The sequence below is a fragment of the Natator depressus genome, chromosome 10 (genome assembly GCF_965152275.1).
Source record: "Natator depressus isolate rNatDep1 chromosome 10, rNatDep2.hap1, whole genome shotgun sequence".
Lineage (NCBI taxonomy): Eukaryota > Metazoa > Chordata > Testudines > Cheloniidae > Natator > Natator depressus.
In genome coordinates, this window is record NC_134243.1 from 52,824,969 (window position 1) to 52,845,048 (window position 20,080).

The 20,080-nt window shown below is 40.6% G+C and overlaps 1 protein-coding gene across 3 annotated transcripts in view; it reads left to right on the forward strand.

Annotated features, from left to right (window-relative positions):
- The window catches only part of ICE2 (interactor of little elongation complex ELL subunit 2), a 59,234-nt gene that overhangs the window by 31,567 nt on the left and 7,587 nt on the right, over window positions 1-20,080 (forward strand). For 2 of the 3 annotated variants that reach the window (XM_074966163.1, XM_074966164.1), the window contains exons 9-11: window positions 295-1,258; window positions 5,973-6,151; window positions 11,607-11,736. In XM_074966163.1, coding sequence (XP_074822264.1) covers window positions 295-1,258; window positions 5,973-6,151; window positions 11,607-11,736 — 1,273 coding nt within the window. Of the gene's footprint in view, window positions 1-294; window positions 1,259-5,972; window positions 6,152-11,606; window positions 11,737-20,080 lie in introns of those variants that run through there. The other variant, XM_074966165.1, reaches the window with a different exon arrangement.

Sequence of the window (20,080 nt, forward strand, 5' to 3'; positions counted from 1 at the left end):
TCTAGTCTGATTACTGATGTGTGCCCTCTTTAAATATATTTGTTTGTGTGACTTACCTAGATGGCAGTTTTCATATTGTTTCTTCCCTTTATTCATATTTTGAAAGGCTCTTGTGACTCTTAGATTTAGAGGTGTTTTATACATAAATTACTGAAATATTTTTCTTTGCGTCTTCAAAATAATGTCTGGTGGGTACAACATTTTGTGCATCTCTGTTGCATTGGATTTAGCAATTTGTTTTACTTTGCTGTGATGCACTTTATTGTTGATTTAATTTTTCTTTGTTATATGAAGATGCCTCCTGATGCTTGTCAATTAAGGAGGACTCAGACTCTGGACCACAGGGATCTAGACTTTGACAATGATGTCACAGAATTGGAGACCTTTGGAGCAACATGTAAGCCCTTGAAGACATCCAGAACGGAAAATCCTCCTGCTAACGTATGTAAAACTCTGTCAGACAAGCTAAAAATAGAGGAACAGTTGGTATCTATTGTAAGAGATGGTGCTGAAGAGGGAACAAGCAAAGTTAATGAGCAGGGATTTTCAGCATGTAGTAATATGCAGAATGTGAACAAGACACAACTACCATCATCAATTGGTGATGTCATGTGGGCTGATTCTGAAGAAAATTCCTCCATTAAAGGCCTTGATTCAGATGAAGTTGAGTTAAATGATGAGCAACATGGTACGGCCACAAACAAAGTATTGGACAGTTGTACGAAGTTAAATACTTCGGCTAAAACTGATAGTTTCAAGAGAGAATCTGAAATTACAGAAGTAAATGAGACTCCCATTTCTTTTTGCAATAGTGATACTGATGAAGAACGTTTGATTATTGACACAGAATGTAAAAGTGTGGAATATTGCAAAGCAGCTGTGTTCAGTTCTAATCCAGACCCTGGAGCAGATATACCTAAATCACCCTCCCCAATACAAACTTCATCAAGTAGTTTGGCTAACTCTTCAGAGAGCCCAGACCAGAAGAAAATTGCTTCCAAAAAACCTTTCAAAAGGCTGTCTAAAGAATTTGACCCTCTTGGACAAATTTTGAAAATGCAAACTGAACTCCTTAAGCCGCCTTCCCCAAAAGCTCCTGAGCAGCCACTGGTAAATTGTGATAAAAGTTCTAATCTTACACCAAGCCTTGTGCCACCACCTTCAAAACCCACTGTAGCTTCCAGCGTGGAGCCTGCTGCAAATATGAGCAGCTTACCTAAACTTACATGGACTTCACATTTTCAGGGAGCTTCAAAGGGTAAGTGTTGTGTTCAGTGTATGCAAAGTTGGAAGGAGAATTTGATAAGGCAGCCACAGAAGCCTTAATTCAGTCCTGTTGAAAGCAGTAGTGGTAGCAAATGTTAATTTTTGAGGGTGGAGGAGAGGTGATGGAGCTTGGAACAGCACTTTATTGTATGTGAGAGATAAGGAATATCTTGGATGCTCTGCTTAAATGCAGAAAATGTGCAGAAAATCTTTGTAGCTATATTGATCCTTGATGGAAAATGTATAAAGAAGGTAAAATTTTATTTGATTTATTTTACTGTTGAGCCAGCAAAAAAGAGTTACAGTACCTAAGCTTTCAGGCCAAGAAGGAACCCTGTCTTTCAACAGCTTCTCAAGCTTTGGGGGGACTCCAAATATTGTGTATCGTCACTCATGGTCCATTAAAATGGCCATATTATTTGTAAAATATATTGAAGTACATTTATTCTCTATCTCATTTATATCTTCACTAAAAATCTACGGCCTGATTATCATTTGTGCAAATGAGAATTAGTCCCTGTCACTGCATCACTGCCCCATGTGCATTTTTGTGGCAGAACACAGTGCTGTAGCTTCTCTGCCTCAGTTTTCCTGACAGAGTTCAGAGTCCAGTTTGGAGGTTTATGTGACTCAGCCCTCTGGCCAGCTCACTCCAAAAGTTCAAACCCCTTTAAGGGTAGCAGAGTCCGAAGTCCCAGTACAAACCAAACAAGTCTTTCTCCCAGTAGGGCTTAGTTCTCTGCTTCTTTTGGGATTATTTGTCTATTCATCCTCTGGTCTCAGCTCTAAGTCCCTGCACCCCTTTCCTTAAGCTAGGGCACCTCTTCTGTGGCCTGGCTTAACAACCATCAGCAGGTAACAGGTACTTCCAGATTGTTCTTTCATCTTTTTATGTTCCATTCAATTCAAAATGGTGGAAGGAGGTTTGCTTTACAATATCAAGTGCTACTTTTCAGTCCCAAAGAAATTGTCTAATCCTTTTGTGGTGAAAATAAATGGATGGTGACATTTGGGTATTTGTGACCAAAGAAGAAGATGGGTATCATACAACTTGTAAACAATAGGACGTCATTTTTCTCTTCTTACTTTTGGTGTTAATGCTCCTGGCCATTGTGCCAGCAAGCCAGAATCAGCTGAGTAATACTGAATGAATGGGGAACCCCATAACTAAGAAGCAAGGGATAGAGGGAGGTAGTGGTTGAAAGTTAGCTCTCTGAGCAGTGCTGGCAATAGTAAAAGGAAGAAAACCTGGGGAAACTTTCAATTAAACTGAAATGAGGGTTTAAAAGGTAGTTTCATTGACACCATTTTTTTTATCCAATTTTTTTTCATCACTCTAATCGTATGTTTACCCTTCCAGCTCAGGATGTAATTCCCAGCTCAGTGAGACATACCCATGCTAGCTGTGATCAGCCTAGGGTACTAAAAAAATAGAAGTGTAGCTGCAGCATCAGAGATGCTGGTGCACACTCAGGGCAGCTAGCCCTCATGCCGCCACAGCTACTCTTCTAATTTTAGCACACTATCTCAATCAGAGTGGGTATATCATCTCAACCTGGGAATTACACCCTCAGGTGTTCACACCTGCCCTCAAACAGAGAGGTACAAATTTGTTCTTTTAGTATCTTGGCTTTCACACAGTAAAAATATGAAATTCAAGTGTTTGGCACTTAGAACTTTGATTTCTCTAGCTATGCCAGCAAACCAATGCTGCTGGAGAAGTTTGGAGTAGTTGTGCTGCCAAATGAAAGAATGGCAGTCGTAAAGTGTTCAGTAAACCATTTTGAGGTGATTCAAAATTATACGGTAATTCTGATAAACCTCCATACTTTTCTGTATCTTTTTTGGCAGCAGGCCTGGAGCAGACGCACAGATTATTGATTAATTTGTGATTCTTTTCAGTTCATGTCATTCAGATCATGTACTAGGAATAAGTGATTTTGAAATCTCTCTCTTTGGATGTATATACTGTGTGTATAACTTTAATGTTGATATAGATTTAATGTTTTTTCACGGTGTTATATCAGTTTTTGCTCTGTTCTAAGATTGGCACATATTTCCACCTTTCCTATCTGTTACTCCTTCTTCAGATAAACGATTGATACTTAACCCCAGAAAAGTTTATATTTCTGTTTTTGTTTTTTAAACTCTATTAAAGGCATCATAAAAGAGATGCTGAATGAAGTTTTACTTACCTACCTAAAATTTAAGTTTTGGGGCCTGAACAGGCTGATGGGTCCTTTAACAAAGGTTCTTTTTAAAATCTCTTTAAAATGTACAGGAATCAGTTTAAACTTGATTTTGAAGAACTGGATGTGATAGTTCATCCAGGCTACACTTGGCCCAGAGATACAGGGGCAAAAGTAGGTTTGTATGCCATCTCACAGCTCCTCAGTTTGGGGGTCAGTTAAGCATCCAGCGCTATTACGTGGAGGTAACTCTCAGAAGGCATCATAAATAGATTTTTTGGCCCTTTTGTGTGCCCCCAGTGGATGGGCTGACTATCTGGCCTGAATGTATGCAGGATGTCAGCATTTGAAATATGCAGTGTAGTTGTAGTCATGTGAGTACCAGAGTCTTGGACAAGGTGGGTGTGACGTTCCTCTGGTGTTATCTGGACGAGTGATCTGCTAGGTCACTCCAATTCTTGACTCTGGGAGCCAGCCTTACCCTGCTCTGCTGTGAGAACCCCCACACATGGGCTGTTCACGCACAGTCTCTGGCATGTAAACTGCTTGGACTGTGCAACCGAATGACACTAGCCAATATCTCCAGTCCCAGACACAACCCTAGGAACCTCCATCTTGCAGCGTCCAGTTGTGCCCGCTGGACGCTGCAAGCTTATGTGAGTTTGTCAGTTTAACAAAAGGCATCCCAAAAGGCATCTCTGACACACTTCAAACCAAATGCACTGCTTCAGGTAGAATAAACAAACAGATTTTTTAACTATAAAGATAGATTTTAAGTGATTATAAGTCAAAGTATAACAAGTCGGATTTGGTCAAATGAAATAAAAGCAAAACGCATTCTAAGCTGATCTTAACACTTTCAGTGCCCTTACAAACTTAGATGCTTCTCACCACAGGCTGACTGGTTGCCCTTCAGCCAGACTCCACCCTTTGATCAGTGCTTCAGTCACTTGGTGGTGATGTCTGTAGATGGAGGTGGAAGAGAGAGGAAGAGCATGGGAAATGTCTCTCCCTTGTATCATGTTCTTTCTTCCCTCTTGGCTTTGCCCCCCCTTCAGGGTCAGGTGAGCAATACCTCATCGCAGTCCCAAACTGACCAAAGGAAGTGGGGTTACTCGCTCGAGAGTCCGACAGATCCTTTGCTGTTGCCTAGGCCTATGTCCTTTGTTCCTGTGAACTGCCCCTCTGGTCTTGGGGAGTTTTTTCCTGGGCTTACCTTAAGCCATGAGGACACATTTTCAGCATCATAACTATATACATGAAATTAAAACCCATAAATTACTGTAACATTACTTTAACAACAATGCTCAGTGCATCATGAGCCTTCCGAAGACCCCCAATATGACAAACTTTGCATTGGATACCACACAATCATTTTACAAGGATGAACATGGGGGTGCTGGGTGTTCCCCCAAGGTACAGAATGTCACAGTGAGTGAGGTAATATCTTTTATTGGACAAACTTCTGTTGGTGAGGGAGACATTCGAAAGTCAGTTTTCTTAGTTTGAAGCATAAATACGTTAAAAATCAAACATCTTGCCACGTACATGGTGTTTCACAAAATTATACACTAGTTTAGTAGCTGCTGGATCAAAAGCCTAAAAATGTCTTTATTCTGGATATGAAACCTAAAAAGAAAGAGGCAAAGAACTACAGGTCATGTGCAGTGATGGCAATGAAAGCAATTAATCTAGAAGTCCTACATTTAGAGATGGCAGCTGCCAAAACACCATTGTTGCTGTGTTTTGAAGCCATCAAAAATTATGTATTACTCTAAATCTATATAGGTCCAAGAAAGACATCCAGTTTTATTAATTGCAATTCTATATTTTAGTAGATGCATTTTAAACCAAACTGACGATGAGCTTCGGGCAATAACAGTTCCCGTACCCATGCAACCCTGGCACTTTTTTTTAGGTCTTTTAGTCTTTTTAAGCCTGTAGCACTTGTCCCCAGCCATGGGCTTGGTCTCCTAACTACTATGATTATAGCTGTGTACAGTATTCTAAATCTTTTCTCTCTAAATCCTAGTAAATCACAGAATTAAATTCACATTCACTAACAACTTCTGATTCCACAGATGATCATAGTATTTGGGACAGAATCTGCCATGTTACAGCAGAGTAGATTCAGATTTACTACTTTTATCTTCAGTGGAGTTATTCCAGGTGTCGACTGGTGCAACAGAGGTCAGACTCTGACCCTCCATTTGTATAAGAACAGCAGCCTAGTGTTCTGTCTGCATAAGAATAGCTGTGACTAGGGCAAAATATATGCAAGTGTTTAGTATACTTTTAGTAATTACACAGGATTGGTCCATGAAATTTTCTAGGTTTGGTTTATCTAGAAATTCATAGCAAGTGACCCCTCTGGTTTGATAAGACAATTTTACAAACCTCTAACTAAAAGATAAAATACAATAAATGTTTTATTCTACTCTGAGAGGGAAAAAAATCTAATTACTTTCTTGTAAAGACTATGTGAGCCTGTTTTCTGTTTTTATTTATTTTCAAAAGGATTGCTCCCAAGTGAACTTAAGACGCTCGTTGAAGACCAGTCAGAATACACAGCTCCTCAGGATGGCAATCTTGTATATAAATTGTTCAGTCTGGATGACCTGCTGTTACTCATACGTTGCAGTGTACAAAAAGTAAGGACAGAGCCACGATCCTATAATAAAAGACAAATCAGAAAGGTAAAGATCTTGCTTTTGACACCTTTTACATATGTGCTTGACCGAAACTTGTTCCATTAACAAAACTTTTATTTAAAGTGCTCTAAGGAGATAAAGGCATTGCCTCAAGCGCTGCAGTATTGTTTACACACACTTATTCCTTTAATGTATTTCATCCAGTCCTCACTAATACATCCTTTTGTATTTTGTTCATTTCTGTAACTGTCCAATTTCTATCCGATGCGCAATTATTTTCTGTAGGGAGAGAGGCAAGGATTACTTTTGACTTGTGTAGCCCCATTTAGTTCATGCAGTTAAGTACTTTAGGGTCTGATCCCTCACTACTTACTGTGGTGACACTCCCACAATGGGAATTTGGTCTCATTAAAGCATGCAACGTAATGTCCTGTTGGGAAAGATAGGTCCCATCCTACAAACAGTGATTCATGTGAAGTTAAAGGCAATTGGCTATTCACTTGAATAAAACTATGTACATGCTTAAGTATTTGCAGGATCAGGCCTGTAATTCTGAGGTTCTTCATGACCATAAGTACTTCATTTTGCTCTTTGTGTTACCTATCCATTTTTGGTCTTTCAGATTTTCATACTTAGGACACAATTGTTTCTTGAGATTTATGAACCTAGAGTCTTTACAGTTTTTATTGATGTTAGGCTAACTGCATGTTTGTTTTTTTGAATGCTGTTTTGTTGGAGTGATAGCAAATTTTCATCCTCATACTCCCAAATATGGAGTACGAGTAGAATTGCCAACTTTCTAATCGCACAAAACCGAACGCCCCCTGCCTTGCCCCTTCCCTGAGGGCCTGCCCCCGTTCGCTCTATCCCCCTCCCTCGATCACTCGCTCTCCCCCACCCTTACTCACTTTCACTAGGCTGGCGCAGAGGGGCGAGGACTCCAGCTGGGGGTGCGGGCTCTGGGGTGGGGCCAGGTATGAGGAGTTTGGGTTGTGGGAGAGGGTTCTAGGCTGGGACAGGGGGTTGGGATGCAGGGGGGTGAGGACTCCAGCTGCAGGGGTGTGGGCTCTGGGGTGGGAACGGGGATGAGGAGTTTGGGGTGCAGGCTCCGGGAGGGAGTTCAGTTGCGGGCGGGAACTCCAGGCGAGGGCAGGGGGTTGGGGTGTGGGAGGGAGTGCAGAGTCCTGGCGGCACTTACCGTGGCTCCCAGAAGCGGCCGCCAGGTCCCTGTGGCCCCATGGTGCATGGGCAGCCAAGGAAGCTCTGCCCACAGGTGCTACCTCTGCAGATCCCATTGGTTGTAGTTCCTGGCCAATGGGAGCTACGGAGCCGGCTCCTGGGGCGGAGGTTGTACGCACAGAGCTTCCCTGGCCAACCATGTGCCTAGGGGCCGCAGGGACTTGACAGCTGCTTCTGCCAGCCTCACGGAGCCAGGGCAGGCAGGGAGCCTGCCTTAGCCCTGGGCCCCCGCTGCGCCGCCGACGGGACTTTTAACAGCCCAGTCGGTGCCGACCGGAGCTGCCAGGGTCCCTTTTTGACCAGGCGTTCCAGTCGAAAATAGGATGCCTATAAACCCTAAGTACAAGCACTGTACTGGTTGGAGCAAGTAGGCTATGAGGAGGGAATGTAGTAGATAAAGGGCAATTTTGTGACTTAAGCATAGGATCAGAAGTTAGGAGATCACCACTCTATTGCTCGTGCTCTCACACTTTGTGTGACCTTGAGCAAGTCAGTTAATCTCAACTGTATGCTTGTAAAATGGAAATAATTATAGTTACCTCACACGGGTTGTGGGAATATTAGTATTTGTAAATTGCATTTAGATCCTAGGAAGATGATGCAGAAATGCAGAGTATCAGAGGGGTAACCATCTTAGTCTGTTTCCACAAAAACAAAGGGGAGTCCGGTGGCACCTTAAAGACTAACAGATGTATTTGGGCATAAGTTTTCGTGGGTAAAAAGACCACTAAAGCTTATGCCCAAATAAATCTGTTAGTCTTTAAGGTGCCAACGGACTCCTCGTAGAAATGCAAAGGACTCTTATTTTATGTATCACATACAAAAAAACTACATTAGAACAATGTTCAGGTTCCAAAATCAAGCACTCAAAAGTTAGGAATTGCATATGTACAAGAGGGCTGAATTAAGGTTGTGCCAGGTACCCCTTAATTCTGACATTTCTTAACTTTTTTAGCATTTGACTTTGCAACTTTAAAATTTTTACCTTTTTATGAAAAATATAATTTACTCATTTAAAAAAAAAAAAAGCAAACTGAAACACTCCCTCCCCGCAAAACAGAACACAACCAGAAATTCCCTGATGTGGAACCATACTGACCCTCACATGGGTCATCAGCAGGGTTGGGACCTTTAGATCCACAGCATAAACATCTTGACCACTGCAGCTAATGAAGTAACTGGGAGGAGCAGGGTCTTCTCTATGTGAGACAGATACTAGATGGGGAGTATGAGACACACCTTTGTTGCCAGCACCAGACAAACCTGTACGGAGCACGTGCAAATTATGATTTTCAAAAGCTTATAATTTAGCAAAATATAAGAAAATTTTCATGAAGAGAGCAAAAGGTACCTCTCTGGCATCAGAGTGACCTGCCTCCACATTTTAAGTCCCTGCTACAAAGCATTGATATGTAAGTGTGTTTTAACTTTGGAAAAACATCATATTTTCCCCCAAAGCCATTCTTGGAAATGCTTCAGCTGTTCACACTGAAATTTGAAAAGAAAAGTCAGCATGAAGCAAACTCAGAAAATTGCAGGTGAATGGTTCAAATTCAGCAAAGTTATAAGCAAGTGAAATCAGGGTCTTGTAATGGAAAGTGTTAAGCAACCTTAACTATAAGCACTGCTGCCAGCTCTGCCTGTATTTATTTCAGTAGTGGGCCTTGGTTTCCCTGTGATAAAATTGGAGTAGGGTTTTCACTAAAACATCAGGGAATTCCACCTTCTGATCTGGGTTGTTCATGCTCTTTTTATGCTATGGAGAATCCCTCATGTAAAGCTATAGAATGCTCACTTCTCCTTCCTTTTGCATCTTGGTGAGGAGAGAGAGAGAACTGCACTGGCATATGAAACACATTGTAACAGACCTAGCAGCAGCACCAGAGGAGCCTTTATATAGCTGGAAGTGGAGAGGAGGTGGACGTAACCCTGGGTGGTACAAGCATGTTGCTTGATATTGGTATATTAGGTCAGGGGTTCTCAACCTTTTTCTTTCTGAACCACCCCCCCCCCCCAATACTATTAAAAACTCCACGGTCCACCTGTGCCATAACTGTTTTTCTGCATATAAAAGCCAGGGCTGGTGTCAGTGGGTAGCAAGCAGGGGAATTGCCCAGGCACAACGCCACAGGGGTCCCTAAGTCATTACACATATTGAATCTATTTCCTGAAGTTAAGTATCCTCGCACCTTCTTGTCAACTGTTTAAATGAGCCATCTTGATTATCACTACAAAAGTTTTTTTCTCCTGCTGATAATAGCTCATCTTAATTAATTAGCCTCTTACAGTTTGTATGGCAACTTCCACCTTCTGTGTATATGTATGTATCTGTCTGTCTATCTTCTTACTGTATGTTCCATTCTATGTATCCGATGAAGTGAGCTGTAGCTTATGAAAGCTTACGCTCAAATAAATTTGTTAGTCTCTAAGGTGCCACTAGTACTCCTGTTCTTTTTACGAAGCTAAGATGCTCAGGCTTTGGCTTCAGCCCCTCATGGCAGGGCTTTCTCAGCCCCTCAGCCTTAACGCCAGCCCTGCTCTTTCGTTTATTTGGCGGACCCCCTGAGACCTGCTCGGGGATTTCCTAAAGGCCTCAGACCCCTGGCTGAGAACCAATGTATTAGGTGATATTGAATGAAATGAAGTAGGGAGAAAAATGTTAAGTGGAATTTTCTCGTGTCACTCCTACAATGCTTTGTCGTGTCTTTTTTTTCCCTGTCCTTTGCCAATCAAAGGTAAAGGTAGTCAATGGTCCCAAACTGCTAGAAAGACTGGAGGCGGCCATAGAGTTTCCCAGAACACAAAGGGGGATGGTAGGAGGAATCTGGTTTGCAGGTGGACCAGAAGATCATATCTCTGTTTCCAGAAGGCCCACAGACCCACTTCATTCTGTTGAAAAAGCTGCTATGAAGTGTTTCACAGCAGATGGTTGCACTTGAGAAACAAAAGTCTATCTCAGTAGCATGGGAATTCCTAATATTCCAGTATAGACTTTGCCTAGCTTGGAATCAAAAACTTACTCTGAAATCATCAGGGGATTCCGGTGCTTTGAGTAGATCCTCTAGTCTAAGACTTTCATTTGGTGAATTTAGCATGTTACCTCATGCCTAAAAACACATACAATCTGTGAGACTTTTGGAATATGTGAGCATATTGCCTATCTCTGTTAATGCAGAATTCAGTCTCCATTATGCTTTGATTATTCCCCAAGGTTCACTGATCAGTACATTATTTGGAGGAGTTATCGCTGTTTAGATACTAGCTCCTTTCTTGTAAATGCTCATAAGTGACTACCTAGTACGTTGCTTAAATCCTGATGACTGTTTTTTGCTTGTTGCTAGGGTATTACACATTTTCCCCTCAAGCTCTGAAGGACAATAGTGTTGGGGGGAGATTTATGTTAACAGAGGTTTTAACGCATTTTCCCCAGAAAGGATAATTTTTGAAGCGTTGATTTTGGGATTCACGGGATTTTAGTATTTGCACTCAATTTCAAATCTTAAAAATTAATAATTACTTTGAACTAATAGTGAAGGAGTCTTCCATGGGAAGGTCAACATGTAGATTAAAGACTTCTAACATCTCATTTTGTCAGCTCTTCAGGGCTTCTGCTTTCATTCACAATCATAATTATGAGCTTTGTTATTTATTAATAGTTGTGCTTCCATCTGCTGAGAGTTAAAGCTGTGCGTACAAACTCTACACTTCTGAAGTAATTTTAGGGTGGGGGGAAAGCTTTATTTCCATTCATTGTAGATAAAAGGAAAACTGATGTTCTATGTATTTTAAACACAAAATGTTAGTGTTAAAATGGAAATTATATTTCTGGATTTTAAATGTGGTCTTGGTATATAATATGTATGGCATTTTCCTTTCCCTCTAATAGGTTAATTCAGAAATAGAACAATTGTCTAATTTTTCTTGAATTCCTGGAGGTGGCAGCAGATCGCAGAGTCTAATAACTTCACCTAATTAGGAATTTATTAGATTGTAGTTTGCTTATACATAAAAGCTTACTTAGATTCATTTTTCTATTTTTTATATTTTTCACCTTTCTTTAATATAATATGTGTTTAAATTTACAGTGTTTCATGTAAAATGTTCTGTTGTACCAAAATCCTGTGTAATTATTTCTCTTGCTTCTTGAGTGAGTGATATTTAGAAGGCTGTGATGATTGTCGTATACTAAAAAGTAATTAAGGTGCTGTAATAACTTGAGGATAATTAATGGCCTTTTGGCTAATATTATTTTTACTTACAGCATATTCCAGTGTACGTATTACCAAAAGTAGAATATCAAGCCTATTATGGAGTAGAAGCTCTTACAGAAAGTGAAATATGTCGGTTGTGGACAGAGAGCTTGTTGCATTCTAAATGCTCATTTTATGTTGGTAAGTTTGTGTATATTCTTGTCCAATTTGTATGTTTGAGTATTGTATCTGGGATTTTAATCAAGAGTGGTGTTTTTCTTCGTTTGGTTACTGATTTATTCACTTAGGGCCTCTTAGTTTATTACTTTGCTATTACCTGTTGCAGTTTCAACCATAATGTTAAAGATACTTGTTAACAAAACAGCATTTACATATTGCAGTGAGAGATTAGGTATTTGGCTAAGACAATATTGAGTCATTTGGTTTGATGTTATAGTGAGGGAAAAGGTAAAGTGCCACAATTTTTTTTTCAATATGAGATGAGCAATACTTCCTGTGTGTTCAACCCCTTGATGATGATGAATAAAAGGAGAATGAAATAAAAGGCAAGAGAATTTGAATAAGTTCTATCATTGAATCTGTCTTCCTTTTCTAAGCTCTAGCCTTTGTGAGTGAGACTGTCATAGCAAACAGAATTTCCTCTTTGACCTCGCTCTATCCCAGACATTGTGACTCTCATATTTAATTTTAACATGTCAAAGTTTAAAAAAATAAGTGTAATTGCAAGAGCAATTCCTGCCTTTTTCTGAAACTGCTTGTTCCACTTTAAACACTTCATGTGCAAAACTTTTCATACAGCTAATTACAAAAACTGAAAATATTGTACAGTTTCAAAAATCTAAGGAACTGGGAATAATTTTCTGGTTTGTGGTTTTGCTGCATTCTGTAAAAACATTTTGTAACCTTTCTTCGCTATTTCTGTGTTTTGAAATTGTGAAACACTAAACATCTTTAAGAGATTGCATTGAATGTAGAATATTAGGATTTCAGTTGTCTTGTTATCTTTAAGCAAAAGCTCCTAACATGAGGGAGAGAGTATCAAATCACATAGTAGACAAAAACTTCTAGTTTTATCTGTAATTTTCCCCAGAAGATTTGAATATAGAACTACCTTACCTAGAATAACAAAGCCATTTTCCATCAAGTAATTGCTCCTACTTCAGGTGAAAAAATGTTCAACTAGCAGTGTGCTAGTCCCCACCCATGTCTGTCTGACGCCTGTGGTCTTATTTCCCAACATGCCTTGTGATTAGAAACAACCCTGACTAGGAGGGGCCTCAATATTCTCTGTCCTCTTAACATGTGAAAGATAGAGAGGAAAAAGAAGGGGAGGAGCCGCTTCTGTTTGAAATGGAATGGGAGGAATGTGTCAGTAAAGAGCGAGCTTGTGGAAAAATACTGCTCTTCAATGGGAGATATAATGGATGTTGTTTGGAACTTAGAACACACTTGAACATAACCATTATATGAACAACATACCCCCATATCTCAATGTCGGTACTTCGACCCATTAAACTTTTACCCCCAATCGGGGAGATTGCAGATTCTTACGCCACCCGTTCCTAAACTGAATTTCGCACACCTTGATAATCTGTACCTTAGTCCCTGATAACCAGAAACTTCTATGCTTAAACTCTGTACCGTTTTCTTTTTACTTCAACATCATTTTAATAAAATGAAGAGGAGGTTAAAGCCAGGGTGACAGCCTGGGAATACTTAGGACTTAATTTTGTAGATGTGTGGCCTTCTCAAAACGCTTGTCTCTCCAGGAACCACAGTCACAGCTCTTACAAAGGAAAAAATGTCTAATGCTTTGTTCACGATTGTACAATTAAAATTTTGAAATCCGGAAATGCAAAACTTAAACTTCCTACAACAAGGTTAATGTGGACATGAGGCATATCCTGTGAATAGAAACATATTGAACTAAACACTTAACAAAAACTAATAGAAAATACTACATATATGTAGAGCTGGCTGGAAAAAAAAACCCTCTCTGCAAATATTTTAATGTTTTGTCCCGCTTTGGCAAGAAACTTTCTCAAAAGCATGAGGAAACTTCACATTTTCCATGGAAAGTGTTTTAAAGAAAAACCTCTGTTTCAGGAGCGCCTAAATGTAATTTTTTGCTTTCCCAGCCACCCGCAGGGTGAAATTGACAAGAGCCATTCCAGTCTGGCTGCTGGAGAGGCAGAGGCCCTGGAACCCTGCCTGGGTCCTCTTCCTCCCAGCCAAACCCCAGCTCTGGGCATAGGGAGGCAGAGCACCCCGGCCATGGGCATCTCTGATCACCAGAGCTATGGAGAGGCAGGGAAGTAGAGCTGTGTCTCTCCCTTCCCCAGAGTTGCAGAGGGAAGCTTGCCTGTGTTTTGACTAAACTTTTGTCAAATCTGTAATAACCAGCTCTTTCATATATGTAATGTGGCCCACGTTAACGTAACTAGGATCCCTAACTAAGATTTGTAGGTCATCTTTATATTGGTAACTTGCTGCTAGCTAATAAATAGGGTAATTTACAGCGGATGTAATGTCTACTTTGTTCAGAAATGTATTTTTAAATGAGTTTGGCACTCAGCTTGTGGTCAGAGAAATCCTGTTTGTATAGAGAATGAATGTTCTACAGTTAGGACTGCCTCATTTTCCTGTTGTAGAAAAAGCTTGTCTTATTTTGTTAGTTACTATAGCAACTGTTGTGGCCTGTGGTTCCAGTTGTTCTGAGTTTATCCCTTTTAGGTGTTCCCCCCACACACACACGCATAACAGCTTCATAGCAAAAGATTTTGTATTTGTTTCGTAGAGCTGCTGAGTTATTTTTGTCCTAACCTTTACATACAAACTTCCCCTTTTATCCTAATCTTAAAAGTATAGAGTGAAATCTAGTCAATTTTTTAAAAAGTAATCCTAACTTCTGAATTCACCAGTCAATTTTAATGGGTTTTACTAACTACATTTTCCTATATTAATTGTTTTTTCTCTCTCTCCATTGCTATGTGAGGAAACCACACAAATAGGAAAATAAATGACTATGGGCGTAATTCTACTCACGCGAGAAGTCTCTGTGGACTATGCTTCTGAGTAAATTTATGCATATAGGCTTGGGTTTTCAAAGGGGCCTAAGAGAATTAGGTGCTAAACTCCCATTGAAAGTCATTTGGAATGTTGGGCACTTCACTTCCATAGGCCTTTTGAAAATCCTCATTGTAAGGGTTTAAAGGATCAGTGCCTAGGCAGGGGAAACAATTAAACTGATTGTACACAGTGTTGTCATATTCATCAAGTAAACAAAAGGAAAGAAAATATTCTGTCACTAATCTTTCATCTGTAGTAATTCTAGATGGCAATTGTAATAGTAGGTAGACACACACAGACATAAATTGACAGAATCCCTTTAACCTTCCTGCAAAAGAACACTGATCACTTTCTATATTCATCTGCTTCACTGTGGGAAATAAACCTAGAGTGTTGCACTTTTGAATTGTTTTTGCTATGACTAAAAGTATATTGGAAGACTGCTAGTGAAATTCTGTCTATCGGGTTACATTTCTAGTAGCACTGAGGTAAAAATAGTTTTTGCTCTGAAACATGACTGCCAGTCCTAATGATACTCATACCCGCTTATATAAGATACTTTGTAATTTAAAATGTATGATAAACTACTAGCATGATACTGGCAACCATCCTCTTCCTGGGAGTAATACCAGAAAATAAAAGATGTCAATATGCTTACTTCCATGAAATAAGGGAGTTCCCTTTCTGTAACATGCTTCTCTCTTCTGTCTGTCTACACAGCTCTTCCATGGAAATTCAGCAGGGTTCTAGCTTTGTGGGGTCTGAGAGGCAGTGAAGCCAGCACGTTGGCTGTTGATTCTCACCTTCCCTAACCTGTGGGGGGGAAACAGTGCAAGTTGATACAGTAGTTTTCCTCTTTGTGTCATGGGAACCCTGTGGTATCCCAGGATAATCACAATGCAGTTAGCGTAACTATTTAAAACAAATAAAATGGAACAATAAAGACTCATTTTTGCAGCTTGTATGTCCAACCTAAATGTACATGTGTGTCTGCCAGCTTTGGTGACTTTAAGCTAGAGCTTTGTGTGTATGTATAATATATTGATATGTGGAGTACTGATTCCCTTGAAACCTACAGTATACCTGCTTCATGGCCTCTTCCCATAATGAAATGTGCTCAGTTTTATAATGTTGGCTGAGAAACAATTGAAGTTTCAGCCTGAAAAAGATGAGTGTATTCGCACTTCATGTTCAGTGCAAATCTAAACCATAATGCCTTGGCAACATTAACATTATTGCTTTGTAGTTATGTAAACGTTGATAAGCACTTAAAATGATTAAGTGCTATCAAGACTCTGCTATGATGTAGGCTGATTACTTTGTTTACCTGTAAATACTTGCAAATTTGCTTTCACTTAGGTTGAAGGCTGTCATAAAAATAAAGGGAAGGGTAACCACCTTTCTGTATACAGTGCTATAAAATCCCTCCTGGCCAGAGGCAAAACCCTTTCACCTGTAAAGGGTTAAGAAGCTAAGATAACCTCGCTGGCACCTGACCAAAATGACCAATGAGGAGACAAGATACTTTCAAATCGGGATGGGGGGGAAACAAAGGGTTTATCCGTCTGGGTGATGCTTTTGCTGGGAACAGATCAGGAATGCAGTCTCAGAACTTCTGTTAGTTAGTAAGTAATCTAGCTAGAAATGCATTAGATTTCCTTTTGTTTAATGGCTGGTAAAGTAAGCTGTGCTGGATGGAATGTATATTCCTGTTTTTGTGTCTTTTTGTAACTTAAGGTTTTGCCTAGAGGGACTCTCTGTGTTTTGAATCTGATTACCCTGTAAATTATTTACCCTCCTGATTTTACAGAGGTGATTCTTTTACCTTTTCTTTAATTAAAATTCTTCTTTTAAGAACCTGATTGATTTTTCATTGTTCTTAAGATCCAGGGGTTTGGGTCTGTGTTCACCTGTACAGATTGGTGAGGATTTTTATCAAGTCTTCCCCAGGAAAGGGGGTTTAGGGCTTGAGGGTATATTTTGGGGGAAGACGTCTCCAAGTGGGCTCTTTCCCTGTTCTTTGTTTAACACGCTTGGTGGTGGCAGCATAGGGTTCAAGGACAAGGCAAAGTTTGTACCTTGGGGAAGTTTTAACCTAAGCTGGTAAGAATAAGCTTAGGGGGTCTTTCATGCAGGTCCCCACATCTGTACCCTAGAGTTCAGAGTGGGGAAGGAACCTTGACAAAGGCCTATATAAAGCGCTCTATGTTCCTTGACACCTCCCCCCCCCCGACTCGATACGGTGGGGAGTGGGATTGATGGATCAATGGCATAGAATGAGGGATTTCACCTCACATCTGTGTGAAGGGGAGCCTTGAGGTAGGCCAGAGAGAGGTCAATTGAATCTGTGCAGTCAGTATTCCAGGGGTACACTGCAGTGGCTGCATAGACATACGCTGCTGTGCAGTTGCTCCAAGTTTGCAACAAAGCAAACAATCTCTGTACCATGTGTTTCCAAAGAAAGACATTGATGCTTGCTGTGAGCACAGTAAATGAAGTTGAGATCAGCTCCCTTGGTTTAAAATGGGAGCTGTTGTTTCTCAGCCAATAAAAAGATTTTAAAAAATTAAGTTGTCTCCCTTCTTGTCATTCCTTTATGTGTATTAAGGTATTTTCAGGCCTTCATAAGTACCTAGATAAAAGCTAATAAAAAAAGACTAGGTTACTATTCTTGCCAGCAAGTTAAAGAAGTATGGATTGGATGAATGGATGATAAGGTGGATAGAAAGCTGGCTAGATTGTCGGGCTCAGCGGGTAGTGATCAACAGCTCGATGTCTAGTTGGCAGCCAGTATCAAGAGGAGTGCCCCAGGGGTCGGTTTTGTTCAACATCTTTATTAATGATCTGGACAATGGGATGAATTGCACCCTTAATGTCCTCAGCAAGTTCGCAGAGGACATTAAGCTGGGGGAAGAGGTAGATACACTGTAGGGTAGAGTTAGGGTCCAGAATGACCTAGACAAAATGGAAGATTGGGCCAAAAGAAATCTGATGAGGTTCAACAAGGACAAGTGCAGAGTCCTGCACTTAGGACGGAAGAATCCCACGCGCTGCTACAGGCTGGGGACCAACTGGCTAAGCAGCAGTTCTGCAGAAAAGGACCTGGGGATTACAGTGGACGAGAAGCTGGATATGAGTCAGCAGTGTGCCCTTGCTGCCAAGAAGGCCAACTGCATATTGAGCTGTATTAGTAGGAGCATTGTCAGCAGATCAAGGGAAGTGATTATTCCCCTCTGTTTGGCACTGGTGAGGCCACACCTGGAGTATTGTGTCCAGTTTTGGTCCCTCCACTACAGAAGGGATGTGGACAAATTGGAGAGAGTCCAGCGGAGGGCAACGGAAATGATTAGGGGGCTAGGGCACATGACTTACGAGGAGAGGCTGAGGGAACTGGGGTTATTTAGTCTACAGAAGAGAAGAGTGAGGGAGGATTTGATAGCAGCCTTCAACTACCTAATGGGGGTTCCAAAGAGGATGGAGCTCGGCTGTTCTCAGTGGTGGCAGATGACACAACAAGGAGCAATGGTCTCAGGTTGCAGTGGGGGAGGTCTGGGTTGGATGTTAGGAAAACTATTTCATTAGGAGGATGGTGAAGCACTGGAACGGGTTACCTAGGGAAGTTGTGGAATCTCGATCCTTAGAGGTTTTTAAGGTCAGGCTTCACAAAGCCCTGACTGGGATGATTTAGTTGGTGTTGGTCCTGCTTTGAGCAGGGGATTGGACTAGATGACCTCCTGAGGTCTCTTCCAACCCTAATATTCTATTTTCCTGAGTAGAATGAGAGCAGCTCTGTGCCGGTTGTCCTCTTACAGTTTCTAATCCATTAAGAATAAAGACGTATTTTCAGTAATCTTCCACAACATCAAATAATGGATTACCTAATGTTTGGCATTGAATGTAAAATAAGTGGGATGAGCCATTTGAATATAATGGTTGTTTTTTAAAATTCGTTGGTTCTACAATTGCAGATTTGTAATGAGCTTGTGAAGTCCACAAAATATATAATATTTTCTCTTGCTACTCATGATGTTCTGTTTGCAATTTATATATTTATTTATTTATTTTAATTTCCAACAATGAAATTCTGATTTCCCCTATGGAAACTAGAATGAGAGGGGTTTTCCAGGAGGGAGCTCTCTCAATATGTTTCCGTGGGCCAGTGGATATGATGCATTAGCCAACCCTCACCATTCTCCTGACCTGCTCTTGTCTAAAATTTGACAAGCCGGGACGTTTGAATCGCTGATTTACATCTGTGTCAGAATGGTCATTTAGCATTTTTAGCCAGATTGTTGTCACCAATGGCAAACTCTGACTTGCAAATTACAATTTTTCAGATAAGAAAAGTCCAGATAGAAAAAGGAAACAGGAACCCAGGTATTTGGATAACAGAATGAGGAGTTCAGTATAAAAGCAAACATAGGTATAACCCAAAAGGAAAAGCCCACATAGTCTGTAAAGTGCTGAAACATAATCATTCTTATCATAAAACAATTTTAGTTTGAAACTGACAAGTCAAGCACCTCGTGTTTGGGAGAAGCTCTCTGTAAACATCTGCAAAACTAACTTAGTATCCTCTATCAAAACATTCCTTAAAACTCTACTTTGTTGTGAGGTCTACAAAAAACTTGACAATGGTTAGGCTGCTGTTGCCCTGTGATTATTGCTTATCGTATTGACCAATATTGTCTTGTTGTTTCCTTATACTCTCTTGTTGGTCTGTCTGTTTCTATCTGTCTTATACTTCGGGCAGGTCTTCACGACGGGTAGTGATCTATCTATCAGGGAGCGATTTATCTCATCTCATCTAGATGCGATAAATCGATCCCCGAATGCGCTCCCCGTCAACTCCGGAACTCCAGCTCGCGAGAGGCGGAAGCGGAGTTGATGGGGGAGTAGCAGCGGTCGACTCCCGCCATCCTCCCAGCCAGGTAAGTCGACCTAAGATACGCTGACTTCAGCTGAAGTTGTGTATCTTAGGTCGACTCCCCCACCCCAAGTATAGACCAGGGCTTAGATGGTAAGTGGGACTGTCTTTTTGTTGTATGATTATACAGCCCCTGGTACAATGAGGTCCTGGTCCATGACTGGGGCTCCTAGCCACTATGATAATACAAATAATAAGTTTAATGCAGAATACCCAGAACACTATTACAAAAATGAACAAGGTTACAGTCAGTGGGAACTCCATCAGGATTTTAGAGGCAGGATATGGGGTATAGCTGGTTAATAAGTGCAGTCCACCTGCTCCTGAGATTGTTTAACTGGTCCAGATTTTTTTATTTTGTTTTCTGTCCAGCATAGTTTGGAAGCACAGGCCTGAGCATGGACATCTATATTTAGAGAAAAATTACAGCAATGTAGAGTTTCGTTTGCAAATACTTATACAGAGTGCATTAATGGCTAGAAATGCTTTTTACCTGATTGACTTTCAGATAAGCAAAACTTGTAACAT